The sequence below is a fragment of the Hemicordylus capensis genome, chromosome 4 (genome assembly GCF_027244095.1).
Source record: "Hemicordylus capensis ecotype Gifberg chromosome 4, rHemCap1.1.pri, whole genome shotgun sequence".
NCBI lineage: Eukaryota > Metazoa > Chordata > Lepidosauria > Squamata > Cordylidae > Hemicordylus > Hemicordylus capensis.
Genome location: NC_069660.1, coordinates 76,077,798 through 76,090,355, shown reverse-complemented (window position 1 = coordinate 76,090,355; position 12,558 = coordinate 76,077,798). Strand labels below are relative to the sequence as shown.

Below are 12,558 nucleotides of genomic sequence, written 5' to 3'. Positions count from 1 at the left end.
CTAGTGTCTATGTATTAGGTATTGTTGCCTAGACAGATTAACTAGGTTATTGGGGAGTGAGACAAGCAGGACCATCCCGTGGCGGGAGCAAGGCCCAGGGCAAATGTCAGCATGAGTGGGACCCACCTGAGGGGCATAGTCATTCCACCTCCTTTTCTGTGCCCTTCGTCAGGCTCTCTGAGCCCAGCTTGCAGCCCTCTTTTCTCTCTTGCAAGAGAAAAATCAAGCCCTCCATCTAGTGACCCGGCTGCAATTTGAGTTGGGAGAGTGTGACAGGATGCTGGCTGGGCCAGCCTCACCTGCCTTATCCCCGTGTGTGTGTGTGCTGCCTGCCGCCACTTTTGCCCATGGCGCACTGGGCCAGCCCCTCCTTCCTCACCAGTTGCGCAGTGCTGACTTACTTTCTAGGCACGCTGTGCTGCAGAGTTAAAAGTCCAGACCTACCGTGGCTGATGAGGAAGGGCACCCTCACCAGCTGCTGCGGTTCTCCACTTTAACACCCCGTTTCAGCCTGCCTTGGATGTATGGCAGAGCGGTGCGATGGGGAAGCAGCAACTGTGGGGGAGAGGCCACGCATGGGCCTCTTGATGGCATGGGGCTGGGGGCAGCTGCCCCCATTTGCCCTACGAAAGGATGGCCCTGGACACAAGACGTTTCTGAGATCTGTGGGAGCAGGGTTGGGAAAGACCTCTGCCTGTGGGAAGACCGTGGGTGTTACCAGAGGGCGATATCTTTCATCTTCCTTGCTTTTTCCTATGAGCAATGTTGCTTCCAGATGTCAGAGAGGGCGTCACAGATTTCTCTACAATGATTGGTCTTCCAAGTCCTGAAAAACCAGTGGTTTTTGTCCAGGACTGCTTTTTAACTTTCCAGACATGATGAAGTAGTTTGGTATATTGCACCTGGATCAGCAGATCGGAGGTGTAAATTGGTACATATATGGATATGTTCCAGCATGGCTTTGGATTTCACAGCCAGGTTGTTAGGTACTGGGCGTTTTCCCTATTACACGCTGCAATGGATTAGTAATGTGTCCGTTAAGTGCCTCTCCGTTTTGCCTGTGTTTTGACAAAGCGGTCTCTGCATTGTCATCTGGCCATTTGTAGTGCCACTTTTCCTTTCTCACATGTCTCTCCCCCTCCCCTGCATTTGCGACAAATGCTTCCAGCCAGTGCTGTAGAGGCGCTCCTTTGAGGCCATACTGCGGCTGCCGGCTGCCTCCTGCTAGGCTCACACCGAGGCGGCTGCTCCTCTGACGAGGTGGCTGCTCACACCGAGGCGGCTGCTCCTACTCCTCACACCGAGGTGGATGCCCCACCTGGCTCCATCGTGCGCCTGGGGTGAGAAGCTGCTGGGAGCCTCGCACCTCTCACTAGATGCTGGAGCAGCTCTGGGAAAGCACACTTGCTGCCTGGCTGGCCGGCTGCTCCTCACCCCAGGCACGCGATGCAGCCAGTTGCCGCTGCTGCCAAAGGAGCAGCCGCTTCAGCATGAGCAGGGCTCCCCATGGCAGCCACAGCAGCAGCAGCATGGCTTCGAAGGAGCGAAGGAGAAGAGGGGGTGCAGGGCGCAGAGACCAGGCCTCCTCCCGGGCAGCTTGGGCAGTGGTTGCCCGCCTTCCCCAACCCTGCGGAGCAGAGCCTCCAGGCAGGCAGGCAGGGGCAGAAGGCTCAGGGCCAGGGCCGGGCAGCCACTTCCCCTGGGGTTGGTGCTCCCTCCTGTTATGGCTCCCTCTCTGCCATGGGATTAACCCCCCCCCCCACTGGAATCACTTGTTCAAGGGTGCAATGATGGACAAGGATGCAATGATTTGTTTTGGAATGGCGCTTCCCCCTGCTGGCGGATTTGCACAAGGCAGCCGAGAAATTAAAAAAAAATCTTCACATCACCCCCACCCCCACCCCCGCAACTCCATTGGCCCAAATGGAGCAGAAGGAGGGGCAGATAAACACGTTTCAAAGGAGAATATGGACGCTCCTGCCTTGAAAACACCTTGCAGTGGACGGAAAATATGAATGGCCACCAGTCTACAATGAAGCATTGAATAACCCTTTGCTCTTGATTCTAAACCGTTGCACTATTCCGTCACACTTTGCAACGCTTTACCCATTGCAAAACCTGTAGTCCAGAAAACGCCCTGGAGTATCAGATGCATATTTTTGTTTACACACCTGTTAGAGGGCTACACGAATCAGAGATAGTAACATGGTGAGTGCTGGGAAGCCTCTAGTGTAGTGTTTTTCAAACTTCTGCATTCTGCAGAAACTTCCCAGGGGTCCTGTGATGAGACTATGAATAATGACAAACAAGCGGCTCAAAGGAAAGCTTTCAGCTATTGCTAGTTGTGCCTTGCAGTGTGTGGTTGTAGAGGAGTGTTGGACATGTGGGAGAGTGAATTCTCAGTTGTTGTGCTCAGTGCAGAAACAGTTTCTTTAGGGTCGGAAGTTGTCACTCCATTCACCTGGTGTGTGTATTGCATTTTTCTGAGGCCCTTTGGATATGTTGTCCTGAGGCTTTGAGAAAGCATGGGAAAGATATGATCTAATTTTATTAGCAGCATGTCTTATCTTCCTTTGAAAGCCCCCCAAAATGTTCAAGAAGTTTGTACCCACAGGGCATCACATGAAAGGCCATGGCATGAAGGCAGTGCTAAATAGGTTGCCCAAGATGGCTGAAACTCAACTTGCAGTGAGCTGTAAGGCCCAAAGACAGGCCTTCTGTGAAATCTCTTGAGTCTAAGATGTGACATCAGAGCATCTAAACTAATAGTAGTTGCCAGTGGTGCATGTAGGTAATTTTGGTGCCCGGACCGCCCCCGCCACGAGGCCGCCCCACCACTAGCCCCCCTGCATTTTGGAGGGCCTCCTGCCACCACCCTGCACCATCCGTGAGGCCCCCCTGAATTTGGGGGGCCTCCTACCGCCACCCTGTGCCCGCTGTTCTGAAGACCCAAAATTTACCTTAATTTTAGCCGCCAGTGTGTGCGGCCAGGGGTGGGGGGTGGGTAAGCGGAGCAGGCCTCCCCCTGCCACATGGCGGCGGCAGGCGGAGCAGCCGCTGGGCCTGCCCGTCTAGCCCAGTGGCCCTTGAAAACTGCGAGGAGCGCCTTGCAATTTTCAGGGGCCGCTGGGCCAGACAGGCAGGCAGGCAGGCCCACAAGCTGCTCCGCTCGCCACTGCTGCCGCCACGGGGTGTGGGGGAGAACTGCTCAGCTCCAAAGCTCCAAAATATACCTTAATTTTAGCCGCCAGTGTGTGTGGCTGGAGGTGGGGGGTAAGCCGAGCAGGCCTCCCCTTGCCATGTGGCGGCGACAGGTGGAGTGGCAGCTGGGCCTGCCCGTCTGGCCCAGCTGCCCTTGAAAACTGCAAGGAGTGCCTTGCAATTTTCAAGGGCCGCTGGGCCAGGCAGGCAGGCCCAGCAGCTGCTCCGCTCACCACTGCTGCTGCCACGGGGTGTGGGGGAGAACTGCTCGACTCACCCCCACCCGCTGCCCCTGGCCATGCACATTGGCAGCTAAAATTAAGGTAAATTTTGGTGGTTTGGCACAGCGGCGCAGTGGATGCAGAGTGGCAGCCTGAGGCCCCCCTGGAGGTTCCCCTGGACCTTGGAGGCCAAGGCCCCAAGGTTGGAGGGTAAGAATGCCTCTGGTAGTTGCAGGAACAGAGTCCTGGCCAAGGCTGATTGCAGTTTCTGAGCTGGGCGCTTTCCAGATTACACCCTGCAACGGGGTCACAGCAGATTTCTGAATTGTGCTTCCACATTTCCTGTGTTGTGACACCACAGTCCCTATGCTGACAGCAGGGTGCGGTTACATTTCTGATGCCTTGTTTCTAATTGAATTGCTGCGATATAGTGTTATGATGTTGTGTATCCGGCGTAAAAAGGTTGCTGTTTTTTCGGGTTGTTAGTTTCTGCAAGACTGCTCCCTCTGCTGTTTACGTTTCAAATGCGATTTGTCTGAACAGCAGCATTTTGCTGCTGTTGAGCAGCTAGCCTGGAAAGCACCAAGATCAGCCACCAAAAGAGAGGCAGAAGCATTGTTTCAGGTGTTTCCAAAAGTGGAGACGGTGCAGTACAGCATCCCAGTATACATATATCATTATACGAGAGCATCCCAGTACACATATATCAGTACACAAGAGTGTGCTTGCAAGCCCCACCCCTGCGCTGATGTGCTTTGATATCCTGTCTCCTCTGTCCATGGTCACAGAGCTTGTCTGCAGAGACAAATGATGTACTCCCAGAGAGTTTCTTCCTGTGATGCAAAACACTGGGGTGCCCCTGCATTCTGATTACAATCTGTCCCGAAGTAGTCTCTGCAAACAAACTCTGTAATCATGGGCAGCAAGAGGAGGGTTCTGAGCACATAAGTGTAGGTGTGGGAATGCTGTGTGCAAGTACTGAGTCCCAGTTTTTTTGGGGGGGAAAGGACTAGGTAGAAGTCAGAGAAAGAGGCCCAGTCTGGAGGATCAAAAAGGTCCTGTGGGCTGTCTCCCTCCCTCCTGCCCCCCTCCCCTTTCCCTCCTACACATGAATTCCTCTTTCCTCCTATGGTTTGCTGTGATATAATTGGGCAAACTATTGCTAGATCAAGTAAAGATTATCTCCATGGTTTCCATATCCCCTTCAAACCATGATTTCAAATAATGATTTGGAAGCAAATTATGGCTTGTGCTAAACATAGTTTACCCAACTTGGCAACCATGACAAAATGTTGTTTTCTAAACCTGGGGTTGCCATTTGGGGGTACTAGTTCCCCAGTGGTACTTGAAGGGCTCCCAGAGGGTACCCAGAGTCCTCCTGCCTCTGCATGCTGCAGCCACATGATTTCTTCCTCTCCTGAAGATTGCTGGCTTGAAGCCTCAGTGATGTGTCTGCTGCAGAAGGGGAGGGAGTCAAGAACCTCACCCTCTGCTTCTAATTGTCTGTCTACATGCTGAAGTTGACAGGACCGCACCTCACCCTGACTGTGAAGTACCGCTCACCTCAGTCTGACTGATAGGCTTTAGAAAATTAGCGCCAAGTACTGCAATTAATTTAAGTGAGACTCCTTATGAGTAACTTAGTGTGGGTGTGAGCCAGTAACTGGAGTAGCCTGTCTTTCAGCTGTCATGTTTAAATCTTTTTCCACACACACCACAATATCTCTATGGGGTATCTGAACTGGAGGTTTGCAACAGAAGGGGTATGCTTGTTAAAAAATGTTGGGAACCCCATCCTAAACCATGGAAGGAGAGGGGAAATCCATGCATGAGAGGGGAAGAGAAGGGTGGGAGCCTGCAGCTATAGCAAGAGTGTAGGGCAAGTTTAATGGTTTTTAATGGTAATGTGTGCTGTCAAGTCGATTTTGACTCCTGGTGCCCACAGAGCCCTGTGGTTTTCTTTGGTTTACAGTCTATCATATTAACTGGCTCTTAGCTAGTCAATAACAATCACTGTAATTTTCAATGTGAAACAAGGAATTGTAATTCTTAGGATGTTTGGAAATAGTTATTACATAATGGACATGTTGGTTTGATACTTATATTGAAAGCGAACACTTTGATTTATGTACCGTCAGAAAAATGATGTATTAATTAAATTTGTGAGTGACTCAGGAGCCTGGTATGGCTAACTCCGGATGTTCAAAATAATGAAACAGCTCCTCAGAGCCATAACATTTGTGTAAAAACCATTCTGAGATTTCAGCACATGATTATATTTTTGAGAAGCTGGTGTTAAGTTGTCTATTTTAGAACTGCCAGTGGCAGATGATAACCACACGTTCAAGCTTTAGCCCCGCTGTTACAAGATACAGACTTTTTTTGTTTAACAATATTAGCTCTAGGGGCTATATATTTACAATCATTGATCCTGAACAACTTCTTAATAAAACATTTAAGAAAATATGTCTGGCCAAAATGTTCAGTGTTCAAAACCACAAGAGTTTACGATTTGTTACAGGTCCTGAACAGATCTACATAAATAGTAATTCTTATATACCGTTGTGATTGGCATTTCTACACAGGATCGACAAAATCCCATATGCCCCTGCTGAGTGGGCCAAGAGGCACTTTTTAAAGTGGTAGCCGCTATCTCTATTCAGCCCACCACTATGCTGGTGTCTCCTTAGCGTTTCTTGTTAGTTTGTGTGAGCCCTTTTAGGACAGGGAATGATGATCTCTTACCTTCTGCAGTGTAAACTGCTTTGAGAATTCTTTGCTGAAAAGCAGTATATACATATTTTATTATTACCTTTATTATTTATTTACACAGTCAGACAGGTGTTATTGACTGGTTTGTTTTATCCAGACATCGAGTCCTTCCCAAGGACCTGGGATGGCTGAATTTTATTATCAATGTTGTTGCTGTTATAGATATCGTCACAGAATATAGGCTGTTCCCAGTAAAGTTGCTTTTTGTAATTGGCTGATGGTGATTTCTGTGGCCCCTATGGTGTTGAGGTGCTCTTCAAGTTGTTTAGGAATTGCACCTAGGGCGCCAATTACCACTGGGATGATTTTGGTCTTGTTCTGCCACAGCCTTTCAATTTCAATTTGTAGATCTTTGTATTTTGTGGTTTTTTCCTATTTCTTTTTCTTCTATTCTGCTATCCCCTGATATTGCTATGTCAATTATTTTGACGTTTTTCTTTCTTCTCGACTACAGTTATATCTGGTGTATTGTGTGGCAGATGTTTGCCTGTTTGTAGTCGGAAGTCCCATAATATTTTTGCATCTTCATTTTCTACAACTTTTTCAATTTTATGGTTCCACCAATGTTTGGCTAGAGGTAGCTTGTATTTTTTGCAGATGTTCCAGTGTATCATCCCTGCTACCTTGTCATGCCTTTGCTTGTAGTCAGTCTGTGCAATCTTTTTACAACAGCTGATTGGTGGTCCACTGTTTCATCTGCTTCTTTACTAAGGTGGCACTTGCTGTTTGTTGATTTTTTGACTTTTGCTCTTATTGCATTTGTTCTTAGTGCCTGTTCTTGTGCAGCCAGTATTAAACCCTCTGTTTCTTTCTTCAAGTTGCCATTCTTAAGCCACTGCCAGGTCTTGGTGATGTCTGATGTTCCATTTATATTGTGCAGATATTGACCATGCAGTGGCTTATTTTTCCATTTTCCTGCTCGGCTCTTGACTTGCTCTTTCTTGTAGGCCTGCTTTGTTTCATTGGTGTTGAATAGTTTCTCGTTATTGACCATTTTAAGTGCATCTTCTTCACTGTCCTTGATATATTCTTCAAGGCCTCTTTTCTCCTCCTCTTCTGTTTGATGGACTTGCAGCATTCCTCTTCCACCTGATTTGCGAGGGAGGTATAGCCTATCTACATCACTGCGGGGGTGTAGAGCATGATTGATGGTCATGATTTTCCTGGTCTTATGATCTAGCGTCTCTAGCTCTGCCTGGGTCCAGTCTATTATTCCTGCAGTGTATCTGATAATAGGTATAGCCCAGGTGTTTATGGCTTGTATGGTGTTCCCACCATTGAGTTTGGACTTGAGGATTTTTCTCACTCTCCTGATGTATTCACTTCCAATTTTTCTTTTAACTTCAGTGTGTGCAATGTTATCAGCCTGGAGAATGCCCAAGTATTTGTAATGTTCTTTCTCTTCCAGGTTCTTGATCTTGCTTCCATTGGGCAGTTTTATTCCTTCTGTTTTTCTTATTTTTTCTCTGTTCATTATTAATGCAGCACACTTGTCTAGTCCAAACTCCACTGCTATATCGCTACTGAATATACGGACAGTGTTTAGCAGTGATTCGATTTCTGACTGGGACTTTCCATACAACTTCAGATCGTCCCTGTACAGCAGATGGTTGATTTTACTTGATGTTATAGATGTTTGGTATCCAAGGCTTGTTTTGTTTAGTATTTGTGAAAGTGGGGTCATGGCGATTACAAACAGCAGAGGGGATAGTGAGTCCCCTTGAAAAAAATACCTCTTCTAATGCTAACCTGTCCAAGTGTCTTGCCATTGATTGTTAACTGTGTACTCCACATGCTCATTGCTTTTTAAAAAATAAATATCTGAATGTTTTTGCTGACACCAGTTGTTTCTAAACATTTTGGTATCCATGTGTGAGGCAATGAGTCAAAGGCCTTCTTGTAGTCAATCCATGCAACACGTAGATTTGTTTTTCTTCTTTTGCAATTTTCTAAAATCATTTTGTCAATCAGCAGCTGGTCTTTTGTGCCTCTGGTGTTCGGGCAATTTCCTTTCTGTTCAACTGGAAGCTGTTTGTTAGTTAATAAGTGTTGCATTACTTCATCTGCTATTATTCCAGTTAATAATTTGAACATGGTTGGCAGGCAGGTTATCGGTCTATAATTACTTGGAACTGCACCTTTTGCTGGGTCTTTCATTATGAGATGAGTTTATTATGAGATGATTATTACTATTACTACTATTACTACTACTACTACTACTACTACTACTACTATTATTATTATTTAACGCTTGGTTGTTTGGGTACTGAGAAAATTGATGTTGCTGAATAGCACTGAAATGTTTCGGCTCTATGCAGGACTAATACCCAATAACTTGATGTTGACTCTCCAGAATTTGAGACTAGTGCTAGGAATTTGAATTATGAATTTGAATTATTTTTCCAGACTTGACAGATAAATTTCACCCTGTTCTCTACAATAACAAGTAAAATGGATAGATAAATTATTATTGTCGTTACTAGTTATTATTTAATAAAAACTTTTCTCATTATGGTTTACATAGCAAAAGGTAAGAGAAAATGGTTCCCTCTCCCAAAGGGCCCACAATAATAACTCCCCACCACATGCACCATCAACAGCTGCTGGAGAGATGTTATGCTGGGCAAGGGGAGCTGTTCTCCCCTTGCTAAATATAAGAGAACCACCACCACTTGCAAAGGTGTCTCTTTGCTCAGTTAGCAGGTGTTACATAGAGTAGAGCAGAAGGAGTTTTGCTGAGGCCCATGGAAATGACTGTAGGTCAAAGTAAAAACTCATCATTGAATATTTCCTTGCTTGTTTTTTCAGACTGGTGGATGATCGGTGTGTGGTGGAACCAGCAGCTGGTGATCTGGATAATCCACCCAAGAAGTTTCGAGGTAAGAGATCAAGCCATCAGGCTTGCCTTTTTTGGTGGATCTGGTGCTGTTTTAGGTTCTCTAAATAATTCTTTTCCATTTAGGTACAGGCTCGTATTTATTTATTTTATTTATTTAACACATTTATTTACCGCCCAAAACATATGTGTCTGGGCAGTTTACAGTAAAAACAGTACAAATTAAAAACAGAATTAAAACATTTAAACAGCAATCACTATTACAAGCCTACCTCTACTGATTCTAATTTAGTTGAGCTAAAGAAAATACTTTCTCCCAAGTCAATCTCCCATTGCTCTCCTTGTCTCCTATGTGTTGTGTTGTGTAATCCATGGAATTTAAAGCTTTTCTCTGTCAGGACTGACAAGCTAAAGATGAGACTGGCTGTTTCAAACTTGTTAATCAGTTTAGCATGTTTGGATTTGCACTCTTTGAGAATGTCTGTGAAATCTGATCATCTTTGAATGCTTTACTTGGTTCGCATTGGCTCAACATCGTTCCAAATGACTGGGGTTCATTCGTGGTGCATTCCATGCCTACTCTTGCTTTAGCACTTTCAGTGGAGCAGATTGTTACTGCAACAAATGAAAGTTTAATTGGTACTCTATTTACAGCACTGTGTCAGACAGAATGGAGAAGTGGAAGAGAATGTGAACAGACTATGGCTATAGTCTTGCATCCTTTATGAATGGAGCAGGGTTCAGAGCAAACTCTCATAAGAAGCCAATGTATTCTCCTCTCCCTCAGCAGGCCACCTCTGGGTTCAGTGTGCTGTTGTTTTGGCCAGAGCAGTTAATCCTTCTGAATGGAGGCCCCTTTGCACCTCACTTTAGAGCAGAGGTACCCATCTGAGGCTCTCCAGCTGTTGTTGGACTTCAACCCCCATCATTCCCAGCCACAATTGAATTTGGGGGTGATCAGAGTTGTACAACAACAGTGGAGAGCCTCAGGCTGGCTACCTTAGAACATCAACAGTCCACTCCTGCCTGCCTACACCCAAACACAGCTACTCCTTGTGGGAGCAGAGCGAAGCTGGTCAAGAGCAGGCTGTTGAATACCCTCAGGTGAGGCATGGAGGAACCATAGAGGAGGATGGGCCTCCCAATATACAGCACACTTAGCACAGAAGTGGTGTATCATGTGCCATGATGGGAAAAGGGGATATTATACTGGCTTCTTATGAAAGGACACTCTCTACTCTGCTCCTCTTATGCATGATGCTGGATCACAGCCTATGTGTGTTTCAGCGATAGGCTGGGCAGCAGAGAAACCACTCAAACCAATGCCAAGCATAGCATGATTAGACGCTTGAATTGGTTCTCTGACACCTATTGAATGGCTGGATATCTGAGCATATTAAAGTCACTTGAATTATTTCTCTGGCTGGATTTTCTGACACAGTGACTCCATCAAATAATTATTTGAAGATAGACTAAGTGAAAATGATATTAATAATTTTAAAAGCAAACTTGAAAATTAAAATGGTTACATATATAAGCCGTTTAATCAGATAGATTGTAACTCTCATATTTATTTTTTAAAGTGCTATCTGTTAAACCACACCACTGTTAATGCTATCTTCTGTACAATCAGTTGGCTTATGCCCAAGTAACTAAGAATAGAGCTAACAAAATTAGTATTAGTAGGACACTGAAGAGCTAATTAGTGCTCAGATTACTTTTCTGCTCCCTTAGATGCTGTTTTTAGAAGGCTGTATGGAAGCCTTGGTATGACTAAAGTGGGAGGAGTCATGTGATTTGGTCATGGATGGGTCATGTGGGTTTCATTAAGGACCCCTGTATGTATTTTCCTAGAATTCAAGCACTGTATAACCTTTGTGTATATTATATTAGGTAATTGGGTTTTAGTCTTTGCTGGGTGCTGGATGAACTCTGTTGGCTTATTGCAAGAGTCAGCAGAATTCTGTATTAATACCAACCATTAAATTGGGGGCTTTGTAAAAAAGATTGGCTGAATGTAGAATGTTGGGAAGGTGAAACTAATCTTTTGTGCTTCAGTCGGAGGAACATTCCCCCCAAGGCTATTGGTGGAGTGTCTTTCTCACCTTGCAATGGATGTTTCCACTTGAACATCAATGGAAACAAAACCACAGGTGTGGCTAAAATAGACATGGTGGAGAATTGCTTTGTCTGTTGCCCTAAATCTGCTTGGTACTTTAAGGGAAACTTTGGCTTCATGTGTTCCACCCCACCTTTCCTCCATTTTGATTCCGTTGACAGCTATTGTTGATCAGCAGCCATGCTGGCTTTCTATGAATGAGAACTCAGAACTAATTGCTTAAAGGAAGGGCTCTTTTTGTTACTTTGTGTTACAGACAGCACGCAACGCAAGAGCAGGGCCACCTCATGCAAGTTGCTACACAGAGAGAGGGGCAACTCCACCCAAGAATCTGGGTGGATAAAAGTCTATTTAAAAACATTAAAGAACATTGGATTCTTTAAATTAGACTTTTGAAAATATATAAATATAATTCTAGATTTCCAGTTCTCATGTAAATAAATAAATAATATAGTAGATAGATAGATAGTTAGTTAAAATTCGATCTCATCACAAACATGTTATACCATCATTTACAATTTCTGAAAAATGAATTAATGACATTAGAAAGGGGATTGAAAATAAAAATGCTAATATGATAAAGCCCTTATACAAATTTATGGTGTGGCCACATTTGGAGTACTGTGTACAGTATTGGTCACTGTATCTTAAATGGATATTTTAGAACTGAAAAAGGTGCAGAAATGGGCAACCAAGATGAAAAGGGGCCTGGAGCACCTTCCTTATGAGGCAAGGCTACAGCATCTGGGGCTTTTTAGTTTGGAAAAGAGCTGACTATGGGGTGACATGATAGAGGTGTATAAAATTATGCATGGATTAGAAAGAGTGGACAGAGATAAATTTTTCTCCCTCTCTCACTACACTCGTACTAGGGGTCATCCCATGAAACTGAAGGCCAGGAAATCTATGATTGATGAAATGAAGTACTTTTTCACACAGCACATAATTAATCTATGGAATTCTCTGCCATGGGTTGTGGTGATGGCCACTAGCTTGGTTGGCTTTAAAAGAAACAGACAAATTCATGGAGGACAGGTCTACCAGTGGCTACTAGTCTGGTGGCTATAGGCCACCTCCAGCCTCAGAGACAAGATTCTTTTAAATACCAGTTGTAGGGGAGCAAGAACAAGAGAGAGGGCATGACCTCACCCCCTGTCTGTGGGCTTCTCAGGGGCATGTGGTGGACCACTGTGTGAAACAGGGTGCTGGTCTAGATAGGCCTTGGGCCTGATCCAGCAGGGCTGTTCTTATGACTCCCTGTCACACACTTAGTCCAGCATCCTCCCAATCAAACATGGGTTTTCATTTCAGTTTCATCTCATGAAATCTTGTGATTTAAATCACCTTGATTTCAACAATCCACCCTGCCAAGAAGAGTAGATAATCTAAAAGAAAAAAACAACAACAAC

General features: G+C 45.1%; 1 protein-coding gene across 4 annotated transcripts in view; it reads left to right on the top strand.

Moving 5' to 3' along the window:
* Positions 1-12,558, top strand: part of ITPR3 (inositol 1,4,5-trisphosphate receptor type 3) — a 174,376-nt gene that overhangs the window by 39,250 nt on the left and 122,568 nt on the right. For 2 of the 4 annotated variants that reach the window (XR_008306221.1, XM_053246289.1), the window contains exon 2: positions 9,003-9,073. Coding sequence is in view for 1 of the 4 variants with exons in the window: in XM_053246289.1 (XP_053102264.1) it covers positions 9,003-9,073 (71 nt within the window). In the remaining 3 variants the exon portion in view is untranslated. Of the gene's footprint in view, positions 1-2,023; positions 2,209-4,941; positions 5,042-9,002; positions 9,074-12,558 lie in introns of those variants that run through there. The other 2 variants (XM_053246290.1, XM_053246291.1) reach the window with 2 other exon arrangements.